Source organism: Poecilia reticulata, chromosome 23 (genome assembly GCF_904066995.2).
Source record: "Poecilia reticulata chromosome 23, P_reticulata-male-v2, whole genome shotgun sequence".
In the NCBI taxonomy this organism is placed as follows: Eukaryota; Metazoa; Chordata; class Actinopteri; order Cyprinodontiformes; family Poeciliidae; genus Poecilia; species Poecilia reticulata.
Window position 1 is genome coordinate 16,384,356 of NC_088852.1, and position 23,531 is coordinate 16,407,886.

A 23,531-nucleotide genomic window follows, 5' to 3' on the forward strand; every position below is an offset into this window, starting at 1 on the left:
CTTCGACGCCGGATGTTGAACGTGACCCCTGGCCAGGGCCCGGGGTCGGGCTGCTCGCAGCTCGAACCCCGGCCCGCCTGATATCTAAGCCTCGGTCGACGGAACACACGGGCCTTTCTGAACAATGGCGGTTCTGTTCTCCTTTTGTTCGCATTCGTACGTCGTCCCATCTGCCTAACACCGGCACAGATTGGAGTTTAAGTCGAGCAAACGTTCCTCCGAGGCGGAGCGAGAACGAGAGAGGGAGAGAGAGAGAAACGGTAATCTGTTGACTGAAAGTCCAGACTGGAAATAAACCCGCGGTAAATAAATCTGTCCAAAGTGTACCACAACATAACAGAACAAGCAGGGATGGGAATGTAAATTAGGATAAACAAAACATTTTTCAGTTGCTGCACAGGCTTCCATTTCAACCCAGCCGGCGTTATGTCTTAGATTTCTGCTTTGGATTTATAATTTAACACTTATTTAACAGTTGAACCACCATATTCTTTTTTGTGCTATAAAGCTGATTGTAAACGATAACGAATGATTAATGTACCTGCTTTTAAAAGCCGTTGATTCATGTATTATAGCACGTTTAGTCAGTATGAATATGATCGTAATTCAGTTTTTTCTTTGTTTTCTGATATTCTGTTCTAATGTTTTCTGAACATGTCGCTGCTGAAAATGAGAATTTGTTCTCAGTCGACTGACCTGGTTAAATAAAACAAATTATAAAATAAAAATGAAGAATAGCCCAGAGAACAGAGATATTTTACATACTAATATACTGTATATTTAAAAAATGATTAAGAAAATCCGATAGATGCAGCACAAAAGAAAAGTTCTGATCTACTTCGTTGATATTTTCACCTATGTAGAGAAGAGAACTAACTCTGGTCTTTACTGTTCGAAAGACACGCAGCGAGAACTCCAAACAAATGTCTCAGATCAAATGACCTAATCAAATCCCAGACCTGAATCCGACTGAGCTTGATCAGTCAAGAAATGTCAGTTTCTTGACGTGAAAAGCGAAAACTCGTCAAACATGTTGAATTTTGTGGCTACGAGAAAAATGTCAAAAATGTAGAAAAGTTGAATCAGTTCTAGGTTTGCTACGGTTAAAGCCAGAATGTTTCTCCTAGATGCTGCAATAAGGAATAACTTTTCTTACAAAGTGGAAAAATCTGGACTATTTTCAAACACTTGCATGTCTGATTGGAGGAACGGATAAGTAATCTCAAACGAAGGAAGCACAGTAAAAGCCAAAGTGACAGTAGTTTCACTTCTCTCTCTGCGTTTCTGGGCGTAAACACAAAGCGTTTCTGGACAGCGCTCCGTGTGCGGTGGATGTAATCGAACCTGACACCGTGTTTCTGCCGGGCCGTCTTCCTCCCACCTTACCGGGTTTCACTCGTCTTCAGGATGGAGTTACTTACACCGCAGCTCCTCAGGGCCTCAGCTCAGCCAATCAGGAGGCGCCTGCCTCCAGATCAGCTGTGCCTCCGGGAAAAAAAATAAAATGTTTTTCAACATGACATCACACACCTACATTGACGTGACTCTGAATGTTTCTCTCTCTCTTTCTCTCTCTTTGTGTGTGTGTGTGTGTGTGTGCGCTGTTAGGTTCTTTTCGAAGAGTGGGCAAGATACTTGGCCTTCTACAAGTACCAGCCCATTGATCTGGTCAGGTAATGTTCCAAAACAGAAGAGCCGGCTACCCCTCTGAACACGTTTCATCTCATAACTACCTCCGAATTTATGGTTATAGAAAATACTGCAGTCAGTCAGGTCATATTAAATTATCCTCAGAAATGCATAATTAATGTTTTCTCAACAGCTGGCTAACTGGCTATTTGTCATACATTTTGACTTTTCTTTTCAACTGAGTTCAGGTTTGTGACTTATTGTATTTCTATTTATTTCTGAAGCTACAATCTGGAGATACGCAAGAAACAGCAGCTAATGGCAACAAAGATATTTTGCATAGGACATTCAGAGTTAACAGTCTTTTTAGCGCAAATGTGAGTTTATTAGTCAAACATTTCTCTAGCTGTGTTTCCGTTGACCGGATAATTGCGCAATTTGACATTTTGAAAATAAATCCACTTGATGGAAACGTGCTAATTTCGAAAACACTTGTTTTATGATAAAAAGTTTTGGCTGTAGGATCAGGTGTTTTTTTTTTTTTGTTTTTTTTTTTGGAGATATTGAAATTGGCTTATTTTGCAAAACTGAAATGGAAGCATTTTTCTTTACATCACATGAAAAAAGCGTGGAGCAAACCATGAAGAAGAAGACGATAGTTGGGAGGATGATGGTGTGACATGTTTTTTGAATGACATATTAAGCAAAACACAAACAAACTTTAATCGCGTTTATTATTTAATTAATTGCAACAATGCAATTGTAAATTTGTGGACTGTTCGACATTTGCAGACTATTATTAATGTTTTGCACATATTTTTAATGGAAGCTCAGCTAGTAACAGTCTATGCATTAAGCAGTAGCTTGGAAACCCTACAAACTGGCACCCTGCCCTAGGTTTTAAAAGCGCTCTGTTGTTAATCTGGCTCATCTGAAAGACTGATTATTACAAACATTTTGATACAAAAATCTGAAATCGTGTGGTATGTTGAATTTTTGCTGTTAGTCTTGACCAGCAGTGTTGTTTGCATGTGCACTTTTGGAAAAGCATTTATTGATTTAAATGTTGCCAATCTTGAAGACGTCAATACAGACTCCACATTTTACATCATTCTATGTATCTGCATATTAAACACAGACAGACAAAAATCTGACCAGCAAATTCAAACAACATTCCTCCATTAAGTATTAACGGAGAAGTATGAACAGAGTATGATTTATTCTTGACTTGTCCTGCACTGTAGAAAGATGAAACCGTAGACCACCTCCTCGTTTTACTCCTGTTTTTTTTGTTTTGTTTGTTTGATGTAGAATTTTTTTTCTTTCGCTCATATTTGTACGTTTCATTTAAACTTCATTTCGCTCACCTGTCTTCCCTGTCCAAAGTGTTTCCTGTTTTTGAGACGTAGACGAAGTGCTGAGCCTCGTCTCAATAAGCTGACTCTTTGATGAACCGCTCAGGTACTGGGATAATTCTCAGCCATGAACTGAGGAAGCCTTTTGGATGAAGGGAAGCAAGAGAAGAAGTTAATTTTCCTTCCATTTAGACAAATAGTCCCCAGTTAAATTTTTGGAATGCACAGATTTGCAAACTCATCCTCGTCTCATGTGAGCCTGTCTTGTTTTTCTGCAGGAAGTACTTTGGAGAGAAGATCGGCCTGTATTTTGCATGGCTTGGTGTTTACACCCAGCTGCTCATCCCGGCCTCCATAGTGGGAATCATCGTGTTTGGATACGGCGTGGCGACGGTGGACACTAACATCCCCAGGTACAACCGGAAACCTCGAGCCGTTCTCTCGCAGATTTTAGTCAAACATGTAAAACGGAGCGGGACGGAGGCTCGCCGTACAACACTGGAAGAGTCTGAAAATGAGGGATCTCTTTTCAGCGTGTGCTCATGTTCACGAGCCACACTCACACACTCCACTAGACAGGGATTGCCCAGATACCTGCTGTATCTGGCTTTAGTCACGGCCGTGTGGGAGGCACACAGAAGGTACGGCTGGCAGTGTGTGTGCGAGTGTCATGGATTCAGCCCACACCGACTATGAATAGGGTCAAAGTACAAAAGCTTGTGTGGTAGTCAGGAGTTAAAAGTCCCATTCATTTCTCGTATGCACATGTAACAGACACGAGCATCTCTTAAAGTCTTTTTTTTTTTTTTTTTATGCGGGGATTGAAATCACGGTTTTGTTTTCATGCTGCGCACAATAAGCGTCGGCACGTCTGTCGGCGGGTTGAAGTTCACGCCCTTCCTTTCCTCCCTCCGTCTCTCACTCTTTGCAGTTTGGAGATGTGCGACGAGCGTCTCAACTTCACCATGTGTCCGCTGTGCGACGGCGCCTGCGACTACTGGCACCTCAGCACGGCCTGCGGCACCGCCAGGGCTTCGCACCTCTTCGATAACCCTGCCACCGTCTTCTTCGCCATCTTCATGTCTCTGTGGGGTGAGGTTTCGGGTTTGCGCCAGTGTGTGTGTGGATGTGTGTGTGCGTGTGTGTGTGTGAGTGAGAGGGAGGCGAAAGAGGACAGGTGGGGTGAGCGTGAAGGTGCTCATTAATATCTTACGTCCTCTCTCGCCTCAAGTGGAGGCGGACGCTTGTGGCGACAAGCTAAATCGGCACAGGAGTAAAGTTTCAGGAGTTCAATAAAAAAAAAAACACACAATAAAATGTACAGTTGAAGTCAGATATTTACACTTACTGTTTGAAAATACACTTTTTAAAAAAATACAGAGGTCAACATAAGCTAAGATTGCTGTGTGAGTGTCATTATCCTCCATGAAAAACGCTCTGCACCCACAGGGGCTGGAAAGCCACTCGGACAGGAAGAAGCCATGACATGACAAACTTTCATTTTTAGAGATACACACACACACACACACACACACACACACATATATGAAATATGATTAATGCAAAGTGGGTGATGTTTTGGTTTTGCCAGGTTTCCATAACAACCACCGCTGTTGTTATGGAACTGAGGCAGATTTGATTTACTCTGCAGATCCGATGCAAAGCACATATTGGATAAGTTATTTTCTATTTAGCCAGAGTGACTGGAAAAGCTACAGAAAGGTGGTCAACATTTGGAAGGAATAATAGATATCTCTCCATTTAGTATTGAAAATTATGTAAATAATTTTTTATCTGCCTTTTTTGATTAGTACCTAAATAAAAGACAAAAATGTAGCAATGTTTCATTATCTTTTGAGTGGTCCGGAAACAAACTTTTGCTTTAGTGATAATAAAATTAAACCTAAATCTGCCAGAGGCGTGAAAACTTTTGGGTTTAAAAAAAGGGTTTTTTTCCCCCCATATTTTTCTGTTTTTTAGCAGTAAAATCCTGTTTTTCGGTTTGTAGACAGCAAAGTTTTTGATAGACTGATTGACTGAATTTATGTGCGTGTGCTTGTGTGTGCAGCTGTGTTGTTCCTGGAGCACTGGAAACGGCGACAGATCAGCCTGAGTTTCAGCTGGGATCTGACGGGAATCGAGGAGGACGAGGTAAAAAAAAAACAAAAAAAAACAAACCATCTAGAAACTCAGACGTAGATATTCACATACAGATCAGCTCAGTTCTACAGGGATAATTGATGAGAACAGGGTGTCATGTGTGTGGCTCGTTACTAAGTACTAAATCAGCTGCACAGATGCATCATGGGAATGTTGTTCCGTAACCAAGCTCCCGTTTTGTTGTTAGGAACATCCCCGGCCAAAGTATGAGACCATCCTCCTGGAGAAGCGACAGAGGAAGCAGCAGCAGAAGGCGAAGAAGAAGAAAAAGAAAAAAAACGAGGTAGGAACTTTAAAACATGATCAGAAAAGGAATTCAAATTTTTTTCTCATTACAGCCACAATTTTTCATGTACTTTATGATAGACACCAACCAGCGCATAATTGCAAAGTGAAAGGAAAATCCTCTGTGATCTCTATCAGCTCTGAAGTTACGTGTTCATTTGCATTGAGTCCCCTTTACTCTGACACCACCAAAACAAATTCCAACCAGTCACTTTCAGAAAAAAGCCGAGCTGGCTTTTTATTATGCTACTTTTCATTCAATACTTTATAAAAATCACCCTTTTGATGCAAATCTTTCAGGTCCACGGTTTGACTAAACCATTTCTAACACAAGAATGTGCTTTAATGGAAATTTCTTTCCCTTTCACAAATACGCTCCAACTTGTCTGCTTGATTTTTGGTTTCCTTAACAATCCCATTAAAGTAAACCTAACTCGTGTGTTAAAGAGGCCAAGCAGCCATATTTAGGGCTCATCATCAATCAGCTAATTAGAAGAGACGTTGGTGTCAGGTTGGAGTGACAAGCCCCGTCCACTTTGGTGTTTTGGGCAAATTGTAGTCTGTCATTTTACGGTTATGGATTCAACACGTTGCAATGACACACAGCTTTTTCTGAACTGTGTGACGCTGTGAGAGCTCTGGTGGAGCCAGCTGCACATTGCCTGGAAAAAACAAAACAAAACCATCATCCTCCTACCACATCCTGTTGTCTTCCTTGTCGTTTCCGACAGGAGTAACATCCGGCTGTTGATCACATAACTCCTGCGATGTGAAAAAATGCGTTTCCATGGCAGTTTTGCAACGTAGATTGATTTTGATGCATTTGAAAAAACCACCATGTCCTAGTGCAAGAACCTTTAATCGAAAAACCTGAGTTTTGTTTTTGAAGTTGTCGTGTTTCCATTAATCAAATTTATTTTCATAATTACGACTTGTGCACTTCTATAGCTAATGGGTGTGGGATAGGGTTAGGATGAATAGGGGTTGCCTTGCGGCTCACCCCTGGCCCCAGTGGCTGATGCGAAGCCGTGTTTATGTGTATGTTTTTGTTTGTGACTCGCCCCTTTGTCTCGTAGCCAGAGAAGCAGGAGGACGGGACAGTGACAGGGAAGGACAGATGGAGACAAAAACTGCTGTCTGCCATGGCTGCAGGAGTACCGGTAACCCTCCCTATCTCCTCTCCTCTTTTCTCCTTAGCATGCCTTCCTTCTTTTCCTCTCCCTTCGTTTCCTTTCCAGCAGGCTGCTGTCCCTCTGTTCTTCTCTTCCTGTCCCATCCTCTGGCTGCTGTGGTTTCATCTGCTCAGGTATCTGTTTCCTTTTGCTTTCTTAGTTTATTATTTGGTTAACCCATCCTGCTGATGGTCCTAAATTTCCTAATTATCCTTTTGAGTTTTCAAACTTTGTTTTTTTTTTTTTTTTATACAACACATAAGGCAGCACATACGTAGCCTGATGTTGTCAGTTATTGAAGCTACCCACGCTTTGATAACTGCCCACGACTAACTTGCTCACTTAAGAGGCTAAAGACAATTTAAAGTATCAGTTCTGTAATCAGAAATCAGAAAACATCTCAATTTGCAAGTCAAAACTGAACAAAAAAAAACAACTGAGATAAAAAACAACTGAGATTGAATGTAGTTGCTACACTACAGAGCGTCAATAGATGCTAATAGTTTAGCTTCTTTGCCTTTTCAAAAAAGCTAACTTCGGTCACTTTTCCTTCACATAAAAAAGCCATCAACCTCATCAGTTTGTACCCACGTTAGTGATATTCAGGTAAACTTAAGTCAAAAAAGGTGAATTGACCCAGTTCTGTGAACCTGTCTATATTTTATGCTTTTGTTTACTCGGCTTGTGTTTTTTATGGGATGTTCTGAACTAGAAAATGCTGGCAGAGTGCTGATAGAGATTCTATTAGTATGAATGTCTGTATTACCTGGAAATAGCTAAACCACAAAATTCATGTTTATTGCTAGCAGTGCTAACCATGCTAATCGAGCTAATCGCTTATACAACCAGCCAGCTGTCAACTAATTTCATTAAATAGGTTAAATTAGACAGTAAAATTAAACAAAGGTTAAAATTAATTAATGGCAAGAAGGTTAAATCAAATTTTTCTGAATGCTCTTATTGGGACTTAAGCTTTTTTTGAAGGTTATTCAAACCTGCCACTTTGTGAGCAGTATATATTACCTTATAGCTTGTCAGTCAACGCTCATTTGTGGATAAAATAAAATAAAAAAAACGGAGAGAGATACAAGACAAAGAAACACAAAACACAAGCGACTGAGAGGCTTTGAGAAGTGGAGGTAGGAAGAAAAACAGAGGGAGAGCGCCTGAGTGGGAGTGATGCATGCTGGGCAGGAAGCCAGGGGTAAGATTAGTGACCGTCACTATGGTGACACACAACTCTCCCTCTCACGCACACTTAGCAGCCCTTGGCTTTATTACCTGAGACACAAAAATTGTGTTATAGGTTCAAACCAAATTAGCTTTCAAAAGTCAGACAGAGCTGCATGTTTCACCGCTTAGTGGAGTCAGTGCAGAACATTTTCAGCACTCAATACAAATAAAGCCAGCCAGCTATTTTTGGAGTCAGTCCAATTCATCTAAAGAGAGAATTGTGTTTAGGACAATGGGGCAATTTTTTCATTCCAATTCGCTTTTGCTCATTGAAGTGAGCAGAAGGGATTAAAGTTCACCATTCTAGATTTACGCGGTGTTTTCAGACCTGATAGTCTGGTGGACTTGAGTTGGAAGCAAAATTGTAACGTTTGTTGCATTATCAGCTGGTACGTTTCACTTCCACACTACACTGAGTGAAATGAGCCAAGCTACTTGAAAAACCTGTTCACCTCCCCATCTGTGGTGGCGCTGCACAAAGAACTACTGAAGGAAACGACACAAAAACCTCTGATGAAGACACTGAGCGCAACTTCCTACTTCAGGGAAATGTAAACAAAATGGAGTGGCGTCAGATTTTAGCGCTTGTAGGATTTCTCTTTCGTCTTTGGTAAAATACCACGAGTCATTTCTCCCGCTAGTGCTAGACTTGTTTGTTTATGGTTGTATTTACCCAGAATTCACTGTGCCGTAGTCCACTTCCTGCTTTTGGAGCCGCCTCTGGTCTTCTTGACGTTCACATATGCGTTCAAACCGCAGTGGAGCTCATTTCAACCAAGCCGAGACCGTGGTTTGTAGGTGTAGAGTTTGCTTTTTTGGTCAACATCTGTTGATTTATAATTCAAATTCTCTAGTCTTTTCTAGTCTTTTGAAATTATGTATCAAAATTTTTATACTCTTAAAAACCAAGCATTTTGATATGCGTCTGTACACCTATTGGTTCAAAATTTGACATGTCGGAGTGGAAGAGGAAACAAATCAGCCCAAAAACAAAAATAAATAAATAAAAATCCCCAATTACGATTAGAAGATTTCTGTTAGGTCTCAGGATGAAATAAAGCAATTATTTAGTGTTTACATGATAAAAAAAATTTTTATTTTGATTTCCTGTTTTGCATAAAAGGAGCAGGCTGGTCAGAAAGAGAGCTAATAGAAAATAAAAACCTGTCACTGGGTCTCCGTCATGAGAGCTTTGTCGGGCTCTCCTCAGTGGACTCCACAAGCCAAATATAACACCTGACCTAATTTACTACCTCCCCCGCTGATGGCTGTCCACACACGTGCACGCACACACACACACGCACGCACGCACGCACGCACGCACGCACACACACACACACACACACGCAATGCACACACACTCGGACTATAACTTTGTCTTTCCACATCCCCCTCTCTTGACTTTGTCCTCTTGTTCCAGCTTCTCTTGATTGTGACTTGCTGATAATAAATCAAAAGCTTGAACTTCTGGTTTCCATTCAAATTCAATAAAGTTGTTTACGTCCATGTGAGGATGTTCTCTACTGAGTGACATCCAGGCAGCTCTAGGTGCTGGCTGCACTGTTCCTTTACCGTCACTAGATGGCAGTGTTGCTTCAGGAGTGATCACCACTTGCTTGCTGTTCCTGCTTATTCAAAATATGTGACATTACTCCATGATGTGAATCAGGTCACATAAGTTGAGATGACTTGAAACAAATGATGACATTTTTTGTTTGTTTTTAAGAAATTATCCCAAATTCCTCCAAATATGAGTACTATAAGAACATTTTGTATTAAAGTAATGGCAATAGAGGCTCAATTGAGACTTTTCTCTGTTTCTGTCATTTTTTCCTCATTTCCTCTTTTGAAGTTATTTTTTATTAGAGATACGTCTTTATTTAGTTCTATATTCACCATAACTCTAGTAAGTACATTTTATTTACACCCCTTGACCTTTCTTCCATCCTTTCTTTACTTTCCACTTACAGGCGCTGATTCAGCAAATAGAGGTCTGCACGTGTTTGTCTGATTCTTCTTCACTTAAGCTGTTTTTTTGGGGGTCTTGTTTTTCTTCACTCCAGATCTTCCAATGAAGTTGAACAACCTTGGCACATTGCTTGGCAAACTGGGAACTCTCTCACTCTTTTCTCTCCTCTGTCTCCCTCTCGTCTTTTCAATCAGATGGTCGCCGAGAAGTTGACGTGGAAAGACCGTCTCCCTGGATACTTCATGAACATTTCCTCTATCCTTTTCATGGCAAGTCGAGTACAAGTGCTGTACCTTATACAATACACTTCCTTGATATTTACCATACTTTTAACTAATTGCCAGAGCATTTTCTTCTCGCTTTGCTGCCAGTTTGGACTGACGTTTTCAGCGGTTTTCGGCGTAATCATCTACCGCATCACGATCTCGGCCTTGATGGCAATGAGCCCGGACCCTGAGACCAAGTCCAATGTCCGGGTGACCGTGACGGCCACCGCTGTCATCATCAACCTCGTGGTCATCCTGATCCTGGATGAAATCTACGGCAGCGTGGCACTGTGGCTGACGGAGCTAGGTACAGAAAGACCCGCTGACCTCTCATCTAAAGCTGTTTTCATTGGTGTAGATTCTCAGTTATGCAAGACACGAAAATCCTACATGTTTAAAATCAGGGCGACTCAGAACAATCACACAAATATTTCTGTCTCGGTAGAGCGTTACAGCTTTCCATATGCTCTATTTGATAAATACACATATATGTGTAAAACTTGAACATAAAAAATCCTTTCAGTTTATTTTGAATGTAATGGGCGCAGACACAGAAAAAAACGGGAGGGGAAAATTGAGAAAGGTGGAGAAAAAGATTTAAAGAAAACACTAAAAGTCTGCTTCTACACCTGCAGAAAGAGACACAAAAGGACAGAGAACCGTGAAACCACAACAACAAACATCATGTGCTTTTATAACAATGATAACATCACTGAAAAGTACACAGTACTTGTTAAGACAAGATGTATATGGTGGCAACTGCTGCCCAACATATATTTGATCTGAAAACACCTGAATCTGTTTAGATTCTGTCTTTTTATGTTTAACATCTCTGACTTTTCTCCTGACTCCCATCTGCGCATTTACATCTTTTAAAAATAGATTATCTTCATAAACAAACTGCAAACGGGAATGAAAAATATTGATGCTAAAAATAGAGCAAACTTGGACTAATAAATAAGCCTTACACTTTCTTCCAAAGAAGCATACAAACCAGATGTGTATAGAGAAAATGTGTCCAAACTTATAATCTAATTCTTCAAGAAATTTCAAAAATACAGCGGCAGCAGTGCTGTGAAAAGTAATTTCTTTTAAACATCTGCTTTTGTTTTTGGTGAGATCATTCAACACATATTAATAATAGTCAAAATCTATGTAAAAAAAAAAAGAAATGCAGTTTGAAATTACGATTTAATTTACATATTTACTGCAAAACAATTTCACGCAAGCAATAGAAAAAAATACAAGTCTAAAATGTGTTATCCTAGTTCTGTCAGCTATAGAGACAGTGTAAAATGATCACATACAAACTTTTTTCACTTGGTGAAGATGTACAATGGTTTGATATTTATTGCCCCGAAATGTTACAACAACGAATAACTGAAACACAAGTTTGATTACTTTTTCTGTCAAATATGTAGCCTGCTCACAATCTACTGCTATGACTCCAAAAAAACAATGTCAGTTGGTTATTTTTAGGGATTCTCCAATATAAAAAATCTGGTCTGATATCCATATCCGATTTTAATATCGCTGTTGTGGCCGATAACCAGTATTTACCAATATCATATATTGATATGATTTACCTTTTGACGCCTTAAACAATTGACCACACTGCTGGCTTAAGCTGAGTTTTATTTATTGGGCTGATACCGATATGTATCAGCCAATACCGATGTTGGTGCCAATATATACGATATATTGCATATTTTAGTTTATTTTTACTTGACTAGGAGGCATAATTGGAACAAACGGGAATCAGAATCAAAATAAATATTAGGGCGTGATGCAAGATTTTCAGGAAATAACACACAATTTAATTAACATATGCCTGGGTCAGTTTTATTGCTGCTGATTGCAGTAATTCTTGAAATTACTTTTCTACAGAGACTAATAAACTGATGCTTTGTTATTTAAGGGTAAAAAATGTAAGTTTGAAGGGATGGCCAACTGAACTTGAGCAGCACAGGGACTAGTTAAAAAAATCTTAACACACACATGCACACACACACTCTGATGTTTTTAAACATTTGTTTCACACAGTGAGCATGTGTCTGCATATTTGAGAAAAATGTAGATTTTTCCCCTCCTCTTCTTCTTCTTGGACAGTGTGATAAAACTTTGATGTTTTCATGCTCCAGCTGCCTCATCAGTCGTCCCCAGAGGTTCCTACGACATTCACATCTATATTCCCAACCCCAGAAATAGAGGCAGAATTCAGACGTGTAAAGAGGGAGAGTGTGTGTGTGTGTGGGTGTGTGTGCGTGTGCGTGTGCGTGTGTGTGTGTGAGTGTATGTGGAATCAAAAAGAGAAGGGCCAGTACATTAACCTACTTCCACTGATGTGTGTGCTGCTAAGAAAAGTATTTTTCCATTTACAGATTCTTTCACTTTTTACTTATGTTTTATTATATTTTAATGTTTTAAATCATCAAACAAAATTATGATTAACCACATTTTATGACTCCGTTTCTGCCCTGATGACAGCCAGACTGGTAGAATGGAGAAATCTCTTAAACGGAACCTGTCTGACATCTTGACATAGGATAAAAGATTTCAAAAGCGACACGTCATGTTTTGATCTAAAGAAATTCAAGAGCAGATCAACAAAGTTATTGACATGTGAGAATGGTTACAATGCCAATTCTGAGGCTTGTAGGTGCAAGAGTACATTGATAACACGAAAGAACTCAGACCATATGAGCCACAACTGGACTCCTTTTACGTCCCGTGACCCTAACTGGTCTGACTTTGGTGTTGAAAGGTTTCTTACCACTTTAGGCATTGTGCAACTACTGCTTTTTTCCTTTCTTTTTTCTCATTTAAAATAAAAATATGATTTGGGGTTGAGTTTTATCTTCAAAAGCCAATGTGCATATTAAAGTACCCTATTTTCCGCACTATAAGGCGCACCTAAAAACCTTCAATTTCCTCAAAAGCCGACAGTACGCCTTATAATCCGGCGCGCCTTATATATGGACCAATATTGAGCCACAACAGGTCTAGCAACTACGGTAAGCAGCCGCCGACTTCATTTTTGCCAGTAGAAGAAGCGCGCGGTGCATGCTGGGATAGTTGTCAGAACGCTGATTTGTTAATAAAGTTTGACTGACCTATCTACCTACCGACCTGATAATCAGGTCGTCTGCAGGTCATTTAGCACCACGTTCTCCACCAACATGCTGTGTGCGAACAGAGAAATGTGACCATCATCCGGCCACGCCCCAGCCCAGTCCCGGAAGGCTCTCCTCGCTGAACCGAGTCGGACTATTTTGTTGACATTCTTTATGTCAACAAAGTGGCTTTAGATATTCATCCAGGGTTCTTCGACTAGGGTTACCAAAGGACCAGCCCCTATACATTTAAAGCCTGGGGGGGGCCGGGGGAAGAGAGACACGGCAGCGTGTCGGTTGGTCTGTGTTACCCAGAAAGCAGCATATCGCAACACCAACACCGTGAGTGAAACAATGACTGGGGCAGCCTACTATATAAAGTACTCTTTATTATCACACATCCACATTTGTAGAGTACGAAACAAATCGCGTCCTGTATAGGTTCAATACGGGACGGGTGGCAACCCTAACTGTACCGTCTATTCTATGCGCCTTATATATGAAAAAAGTTTTAAAATAGGCCATTCATTGAAGGTGCACCTTATAGTGCGGAAAATACGGTACTGTCCTCTTAAAACTTTCCATAAACAGTAATATTAACTTTTTTTTTCATTTTTTTTTTTTTTTTCAGAGATTCCTAAAACGGAAACCAACTTCGAAGAGCGCCTCATCCTTAAGGCCTTCCTGCTCAAGTTTATGAACGCATACGCTCCCATATTTTATGTGGCTTTCTTCAAGGGACGGTAAGACGCGAGTCCTCATACGCATGTTCCTGTGTGTAGTTTGACATGGTGTTGAGCTGTGGGAACCGTGTATTCACGCAAAAACATAAATTATTAATGAAGAAAAAAAGAGGCCTGTCTTTGATTTTTAAATATTTATGTTATGCCAAGAAGAGTCTTTTCTTAAACAAGAAATATTTGTTATTTTTTAAACATCTGTATATAAAAGAAATGATTCATTAATTTTAGTAAAATCAAAAAATATATATACCCCATGAATGTTACCTTTTGTTTGCTCCCGTAGGTTCGCGGGTCGACCTGGAAGTTATGTGTACGTCTTCAATGATTATCGCATGGAGGAGGTTTGTTTCTGTAAAACCTTAGCTAAGAAGGTCAAGTATACGAGGATCCTGCACGGCTCTGGAACTGACCCTCTGTGTTTCCCTTAGTGCGCACCAGGAGGCTGCCTCATCGAGTTGTGCATTCAGCTCAGCATCATCATGCTGGGCAAGCAGCTGATCCAGAACAACATCTTTGAAATCGGGATCCCGTGAGTTGACTGCTTTCTTTTTGCTTTCTGCGCCATAATTATACCTGAGACTTAGATGTCTGATGGTCTAAACCAGCCCAGAGGGCAGCTGTGAGACGAAACCTTTGCAGAAGTATTCACACCAACTGACCGTTTTCACTTTTTGTCACTTTACAACTTCAAATTTCAATGCATGTCATTGTGAAGTAGTGCATAATTTTTAAATGTAAGGAAAATGATCCAGCCAACCATCTGCTTTTTGCAGTATGCATTTGCAAAGTGGCTCAAACTTTGTCAGCTTGAATGAAGACAGTGTGTGAACAACAGTTTCCAAGTTCTTCCACATATTCTCAATTGGATTTAGGTCTGTACTTTGACTGCAACCATTCCAACACATGAAGATACTTTGACTTAAAGCACTAAACTGAAGCGGTGTGTGTTTAGGATCCTGTTGTTTGTTCTGCTTGAAGGGATTTTTCTTTTTAAGTTTTTTCCAGGATTCCACTGCATGTAGATCTTCCCATTAAATCTAAACATCTTTTGTGGCTGCAGAAGAAAAGCATCCCCCCAAGCTGCCACATCATGCTACTCTCAGGGTTGCATGTTGAGGCTCCTGTGTATTTTCAGCTATTTTTCTGCAAACAGGATTTAATATGTTTTTCTTTCAAAGACGGCTTTCATCTGGCCGCTCTTAAAAGTAAATCATCTGAATTTCAGTTGCGTAGTCATATTGACCTTTTGTCCCAGAAGGTAAATCCCCATACACCAAAACATATTCTGGTGGACGACTTGGGGTTCAACGTCTTGCCAACAATCTGGACTTGAACTCAAAAACCTTCCAACTTTTTTCCAATTAAGACAGAACAACCCATCTCCTCTATGAACATTAGATTCTAATACTTGTTCTATGAAAGGAGAAGATGGAGCAGCTCCGTACTTTTGGCCTCTTGGCTGCTTCCCTGAAGGTAGTTTGTTGCACTTTGTTTTATTTAGTGGTATTCAGAGTAAAATTGTGTTTCTGACTGCAGCACAACAATGTCTCTGTTGTTTCTGTGCGCTTACCATGAAGCTCCCACTCACTCACCCGTGCTCGATCACAGTACTGCGCAAGATTCCTTCTAATAACATTTCTTCTGGGTCAGAACGGAGGTGCACCATTTTGTGCAATTATTGCTCAGTTTTTACAAGCAGATCCAAAGGGTCAGAGGTCAGTTCTGTTTATAACAGCACCTGGCCTGAGGCAGCGTTGTTACTGTTGCTATAAGCACAGCTTAACCCTGCGACCTGTTTTATTGGCCTCATCAAAGGTTCTAGTATGCGTGGTCAACGAGCCGTGACACACGCAACACGACTTACTACGTTCCGTCAAGTGGTCTGCGTCACATTTATATGCTTCAAAGTTTTCACGCCTGGTAGGCAGCCAGTGGTGAACTCAGCATCAGAGTTCTGGTTTAAGAGGAATTCAGGGGTTACAGTTAAGCTACTCAGCAAGCATGTGAAGTCATGGCCGAATGTTTTGAGACTGACAGATGTGTCATCTGGCTACAAAACTTTTAAAATCTTTTTGTTTTATTCTAGAGTATTTACTGGGATGTTGTCCAGAACTTTCATTTTACTATGATATGCTTTATATCGTCTCCACCAAATTCTAATTAACGGTGGTCTCTTCCTGTCTGATAAGAGCTTGGACTTGAACACAGTGTTTTGTCCACTTGAATTTTTAGAACCGACATGTTGTGATGTATAAACACTTAGGGTTTGGGAAACTTCCTAGCCAAAAATCCAAAATTCAAATGTTCCAATATTTGACCCACTGATGAAAGCTCCACAAGGTGATGCTAGTACCATAGTGTTTCAACAAAGGGATTGTGTGTTTTGGATGATGTTTAAAGTTAGTTGACCTGCTAAACAGTCAAGGAGTCAAGGACAGTTCTTCTGAGACCAAAACCAAGTCGGCACCCTCCAAGGCTCAGAACAAATCCAAACCTTCAAAAACCAGACCTTCCAAGAGCAATACTCTACATTCCAAGATCAAGATCACAACCAGATCTTCCAAGATCTGACCTTCCAAACCAAGTCCAAGACCAAATCTTCCAGGATCAAGAACGGACCTTTTAAGACCAAGACCGGATTTGCCAACACCAAGATCGGGCCTTCCAAAAATCAAGACTGTTACCCGACCTTCCACGACAGAGACCAAGACTGGACATCTGAACACCAAGAACAGACCAGGCAGAATTGTGAATAAGCAAACCCCTTTAAATGAGAATCAACTGAACACATGGATAGTGTTAGGTTGCTTCACTGTTGGTAACACACAAGACTCATCATTATGTTTACCTGTTCTTTGACAGAAAACGGATTTTTCTATCCTAAACAAGTTTAACCTGAGAACATAGCTTTTGACCTGCTGTCCATCCTTGTACATCCTGCTGAGTTTCAGTCTCTGCTTTATGTTTTTCTTGAACAGCGCTGCCCTTCATATCTTATGGCCATCGTTCAAAAGTTTTCAACTCACCGCCTGCAGAAACATGTTCATCCACCTGCTGCCAGTAATAAGCATATTTGCACTGGTGGCAGCAAAATCTAGTAGACTAATGTGGTTCTTGCAACCCTCTACATCTGAACCCCTCCACTTGAATTTCTTGGCATTCTTGGAGTGTAGTATATTTTGAAGCGTAGTATGAAACCACCTTTTGAGGTCCACACACTCGGTTTCTTGTTAGCACAGAGAGCGATGCAGTCAGTCACAAAACACCAATTCATTGGTATGGGGAAGAAAAGACGTTAAAGAGGCTTTGAACATCTCACTGCATTGTTGTTGCTAGAAACTTTTAATCTGCCGAGATTTTCACAAAAATGTTCACACCATCACATTTCAGGCGCACAGACAGTAGATTATAAAGGAGAAAATATTTAATGAGCAGCAGCGGTGTGCATGAAGGCCAATAGGCAGACTGCAACAAAATCTGTACTACTCAACCTCAAATATCTGTTCTCATACTCAAACTATGCTCCCTCTTGCTTACAAACGCTCGATGTTCTGTTATGTTTCTGAACTCTCTTTCAAATATTCTCTGCTATTATCAATCATTTTGCTCCTGCTCAAACTTGCTCCCTGCATGCTCAGGTTCGTTATCTTCCTGTGGAATACTTCTTTTTTGTTTCTCAGAAAAACGAAGAGGTGACTTGGTTTACCATCTGATCAAGCTCAGGTCCACTGAGGTCCACTTGTTGAATTGCTAGAACTTCCCCAAGATGATGCCAAACTGATGGCAAAGAGTGAGCTAGAGGAGAAGGATGCAAACCGGGTCTGTTTTTTTGCTCGAGAGCAGAATTTTTGAGCTTGAGCTTGTTGCTAAATCGAACAATTATGAAAGAATGTTTCTCTTACATCAGCACTTGAAATGCACACCTTGAAACAGACAGTCCTAGCAATGTCCTAGCCTTCGGCTGGTCCATTGAGATGGGGCATTTGGTAAAAAAGATTTAACACTGTGGATACATGTTTCCTTGGAGGTACAATGTCACTTTTAGATGTCAAAGCATAAATACAAATCTGCATCTTAATAATCTATAAAGTTAAACAATTCAGTCACCATCAAAGCTAGAAATGCCAAGTTTCTAAGCAACACAAATTACTTTGCGAGTTGAAATCTTTTAACTCCACTGCAGAGTGAACGTCTTGGTTTGACAGCTTCCAACAACAGATTACCTTCGCAAAACACAAATAAGGGAGAGAGTATTCTCAAGGCAACATATGGTTGCTAGGCCGGGCCTGCGTATCCTCCCAGAGGATCCATTTCTGTGGTCTGTGGAATATTCACAGTGACGTCCTTCTGAGACCCAACGGGTCTCTGAAATTGACTCACTTAAAACAGCCTCAGTCTGATGAATGAGAAAGCAGGTGAAATGATCACATGTCACACGCTGCGTTATCTCCCAGAATATTTGCACGCCGTGCTCGAAAAAGGATCGACATGGTTAGCAGCCAGTCAGGTAGGCTGTGGTGTTTAGCATGTGAGAGGCTCAATGTGTGCCACAGAAAATATCCCCCACACAAACCACACCACCAGCTGCAGCCGGAGTCTTTAAACATGGCTAAAGAGACGCATGCTTTCGTCTTATTAACCTCATTCCAATGTTGGAAATTTGCTGATATGTTTCTAACTTGTTATTGTTCGACTTCAGTGAGTCTGCATGAACTGTAGCCTCAGTTTCTTCTTCTCCTCTGTGAGGAGTATTGATTGGTCGTTTATGTATGCACTGCAAAAAGAACGACCAGGCATTTTTCCATTTTCACTACAGGTTTCACAAGTTTCAAATTCATACAAGCACCCAACCACACACCCACCATACAGCCTGCGCACAATGTAAGACGTGTGTGACTTTGCAGAGGGACTATTAATACGCCTTCGCACTCGGAGAGAGCACGTCTTTACTGTTAGACGACAACGACGGCTGTTTGACATCATAAAGTCTTCTGAATTTTTGATACAGAAGAATCAAAAATAATGACACCTGTAAACCCTCCGTCTCATTTCGGTTGCACCGATTCAGGTTTGCATGTCTGATAAGAGCCAGTCTTCCTGCCGTAACTTGCCTTCAGAAGCAGTCAGCCTCTGGTTGTTAGAGCGATGGGATTCCTCTGAGATGTTTGCTTCTGAGGCGCTGTAAACATTTAGACTTAGCTCATGACGGAGTGCTGCAGACCTGCTATGGCTCGCTGAAAATAATGTCGTTTTACAGTCAATGCAGCACGTTGACAATGTTGACTTGAGCAAAAACACACGTTATACGTTTTTCTGCTAAGTCTCTGCTTTTTGATCCAATTAATATTCATGAATTTGAATACAAATTTCTTAGTGTCTTGCAGGTTTGGTTTAACCCACTGGGAACATACTTTGAAATCTCATAACAGCACTAAATGTTTTCTGACCTCATGAGTTTTGTATATTGTTGTATATTTTCATCCTGTTAAAACACGAAACGCTGAGGCTGCTGAAAGTAACTGGGAAAACAAACCGTCATGGCTTTTTAACATTGGGTTTAAGTGTTAAGAAAGGAACACTCAACCCCTGTCGTGTCTATGAGTTTTAGCATATTGATTATGTATCATGATGAGGAAAGGTCAAATTTTTGTCCGATGCAGAGACTAAATTAATATTTGCAGAGACATACCTGATCTTTTTCAGCAATTAAAAATGGCTTGGCCATTTTGGGCTTAAAGTTTAATTCGCCATTTACAGTTTGGGATTGTTACCGATTGGTCGAAATGGTAGAGGTGAATCAGTGTGAGGTAATCCTCACAAATATGGTTGATTTTGCAGATTTAGCATGTTAGCATTAGCCACCGCTGAGTCTGTGTTTGCGTAGGGCTTTAAGGGTTAACAGAACTAACTTGTGAGTTAGTGGTATGCACCACTAAATTACTCAAATTTTATTTCATGTTCACTCGTAGCTTCTCGTTGTCAAATTGTAAAGGTAAATCAATGTGAGGCCATTCTCACTAATGTGGCGATTTTAGAGGATTAGCGCACTGGCATTAGCTTCCGTGTAGCGCTGTAATGTTAGCGGAAGATATTGTTCATGCTTAGTGCTTCAGGGTTAGCACAACTAACTTCATAGTTAGAAACGTGTTGTCAGTAGTTCATAGAATAAAAGAAAAATGTGCATTTTACTCAAACATATACTTAGAAAAAGTAAAATCAGAGAAACCGACCATTTTAAGTGGTCTATTAATTTTTTCCCGATCTGAATCTTCAGACATAATTGGAATACAAAGACACACAGTAGCTTTCTGGGGGCTAAAAAGTCAGGCCACATTTCACGAAGCAAAAACCCGTTTTAAGAGAAACTGAACCTCTTGACTCCACTGGTTGCTGTAGGAAACGTCCTAAGCTGCTATATTTTGTGTAAACATCACGTCTCATAAAACATTTTACATAACATTTGCTTTACAAGTGCAGGACAGGACTTTTTTTAAAGATGGCAACATCTTTAAGATCCAAGATGATGCTAGCTCAAGTCTTTTATGGGAATTTCCATCTAACTGTGTGGTCTGCACACAGTCAGAAATACTTAAACCTGACAGGGAAACACAGAATCCCTGCAAGGTGGAGTAGTTTTAATACGTTCGTTGAACAGCTCTATACGTCTTTGGCTTAATCTGAACAGGAAGTTGAAGAAGCTGATCCGCGCGCTGAAGGAGAAGAAGCCGACTCAGAAGAAGGACGAGGAGCGACCTCCCCAGCAGTGGAACCTGGACTACGCGCTGGTTCCGTTTGAAGGCCTCACACCAGAGTACATGGAGATGAGTGAGTCTGCATACACACATACACACACACCACACACACACTCACAGAGAGAGAGAGAGGAAACGGCCCCGGGGACAATGAGAAACCAACAATCATTTTAATTGAGTTTCCCTGAACATCACACAGAGCTATTACATAATCTGACCCCCTCCACACACACACGCACACACACACACACACACACACGCACACACACACACACACACACACACACACACACACACACACACACACACGCTCGTAAACACACGCAGTCGGACCGAAGCGCTTATGGATCCAGGATGTTCTGGGGTTGTTTGGATGGGAACTGCTCTTTGAAACTCATGGAAGTTGTGTAGATCTCATTTCACGAAGCAAATGGTGAAATCTTCAAAAAGAAAAGAAAAGAAAGAGAGAAAATGGTAATAGATACTCGACAATGTATATATGCTGCTTTCTGGAAGCTGTAAGTGAACAGATAGCCTCGGTGTTTACACCAAACCCACAGCGTGTCCATGTCAGCCAGAAACCGCAGCGCATAAACACAGGCAGATAAAAGCTTTCCTTTCCCCCATGGATACATGTTCATTGTGACAAATTATTTAACATCACTCTAATGTTAGTTTTCACTTTCATGGTTTTGTTGGTAAACAGTAAAAATATGTTCTTTGCTGTCATTTGAATAGAGTGTCAACTTTTTGTTCAGGACAGACGTAAAAATAGTTTCTATGAAAAGTGTTTGGCTCTTTCTATTTTTGATCATTTGCCACACTTAAATAATGATCAAAGGAATGCTAAATTTGAACTTTTTAGTATTACTACACCTTTATTCAAGCAGATAAAAAAAACAAAAAAATCTAATTGAGATTAAGATTTCTTCCACCAAGGTGACCTGGTTGAGAAAGGCAGCAGCACATGGATAGCGGGCAAAGACAAATAAACTAACAATATATAAAGTGCAAACAACAAACATAACAAAGCAGTTTCCATCTCATGATTCCATTTATAAAGAACTTAAAATTGGGCCTCTGTCTCTTTAAGAAGCTCCTGCTCTTTCTGAAACTCCGCCCTCAGGAAGTCAAAACAACATGGCTCCTCTATTAACCCTTTAATGTTTTTACCAGCGTTTCACTGAGATGTGAAACGTTCAGCAGACGGCGCAGTTCCACCAGGTGTTTGCTAATTACTACTAGCTAGTCTAAAGGAGCTCAGAGGAGGAGCTTTGTCTCGAAGGCGGGGCTATGTCCTCCCAGGTGTTTTGCACAGATGAATGGCTGCCACAGGAGATTAAAAGATTTCTCAAACATGCATGAAAGAATCAAGGCAACACTCCAGGTATGTTTCTGATGTGAAAATGACATCATAACATGATGGTAAAGCTAAAAAAGGTCCATTTTACATAAAAGTGCTCAATTAAACAAATGTATTTTTGTAATCTTACGGTCAAAGGAAACACAGTCATTGTGGTTTCACTGAAGTCCAAAACGTATAGAATTGATTAGAAATTAATTTCTTTTACATGTTTTTATTTTTTATGAGATGAGATCTTTTATCCTACTTCATGTCGTCAGACAGGTTCTATTTAAGTAAATTCTTGAATGTACAGGTATGGTTAGAGGCTAATAAAGATTAACTCAGCTTTCCCTTCCATTGTTGATTTAACGACGTTGGTAATTACAGTTAATACGGTGAAAGTTTTCACTTTCCAAGATGAAGACATCATTTTAAACCTTATTCCATATCTGGTCTGGATGTTTTTGTCTGATATTAAAACATTTTTAATCTGAAACATCCAAGAGCTAAACAAAAGACAAAAAAAAAGAGGAAATCCATCAAAAGTGTAAACACTTTTAATGTCTCTGTGTTTTGAACAGAAGCCAAGAAACTGTTGCGATCTGTCAACAAGTATCCAAATCTCATAGGTTAACAGCATTACAAGTAACAACATGCAACCAAAGACTTTAGGAGGATCAGAAGAAGTATTTGTCTTCTCTGTGAACTTATCGTTCTCTGTTTGTGGAGGAGTTTCAGCCAACATTTCTTCAGTTTATTGAGGTTATAGGTTGTAGATTTTGGACAGCTCTATTTGGATGTGTGACTTACAATCAGACTTTCTCGTGATTCTTTTAAAACTTTTTTTTCTAGAGAAGCTGCTACGCTATGTGACTCAGTTTGGACCAAGCTTTTCTGCTTCTATATCTGCAGCTGCTGTTTCCTCAGAAAAAAGCCTAAAGGAGAATGACTTGTTTGGAAGGGTTACCATGAGAACGCCTCATTTCTTCAAAGATGAAATGTCAGAAATACCAGAGACATCTAAAAATGCTGCCCAGCTTGATTGCTGTAATGTTATGAGTTTTTATATTGTTCATGAAGAAAGCTGTAAATAATATTGTGCCTATGTTGTGAAAGAGTAAATGGAAACGGATTTTTGAAAAATGATGCATCTTTTACCTGGTTCATTTGGAAGGTCCCTGTAATGTTTCCTGTCGGAACAAACGTCTGAGTTGAATGAAAACTTGACCACTGTGACGGATTTGCAAAGCTGCACTTTAATGAACCACAAAACACCAGCAGTGGAGTCAGAAGAAAGGCCAGATAAGGGAGTCTTCACACCTGATAGTCGGGTATGCCAGAAAAACCTGGAAATTTCTGTTTCATAAGTTGAAAAATGTCAAGTTTTGAAACTTGGAAATTTCCAAGTTTTTTCCCCGACAATTTCTGAGATTAATCTAAAAGTTTCAGAGCAAATTTTTGACTTCTCAAATTCAGAAATTTTCTTGATTTTTCTCTAGAAAATTTCTT

The 23,531-nt window shown here is 40.2% G+C and overlaps 1 protein-coding gene across 3 annotated transcripts in view; it reads left to right on the forward strand.

Annotated features, from left to right (window-relative positions):
* The window catches only part of ano2b (anoctamin 2b), a 75,088-nt gene that overhangs the window by 27,021 nt on the left and 24,536 nt on the right, over nt 1-23,531 (forward strand). For 2 of the 3 annotated variants that reach the window (XM_008401429.3, XM_081603698.1), the window contains 12 exons: nt 1,609-1,673; nt 3,263-3,397; nt 3,916-4,076; nt 5,053-5,135; nt 5,332-5,427; nt 6,506-6,589; nt 9,998-10,072; nt 10,175-10,376; nt 13,814-13,925; nt 14,209-14,266; nt 14,354-14,454; nt 20,611-20,750. In XM_008401429.3, coding sequence (XP_008399651.2) covers nt 1,609-1,673; nt 3,263-3,397; nt 3,916-4,076; nt 5,053-5,135; nt 5,332-5,427; nt 6,506-6,589; nt 9,998-10,072; nt 10,175-10,376; nt 13,814-13,925; nt 14,209-14,266; nt 14,354-14,454; nt 20,611-20,750 — 1,312 coding nt within the window. The remainder of the gene's footprint in view (nt 1-1,608; nt 1,674-3,262; nt 3,398-3,915; nt 4,077-5,052; nt 5,136-5,331; nt 5,428-6,505; nt 6,590-9,997; nt 10,073-10,174; nt 10,377-13,813; nt 13,926-14,208; nt 14,267-14,353; nt 14,455-20,610; nt 20,751-23,531) is intronic. The other variant, XM_081603697.1, reaches the window with a different exon arrangement.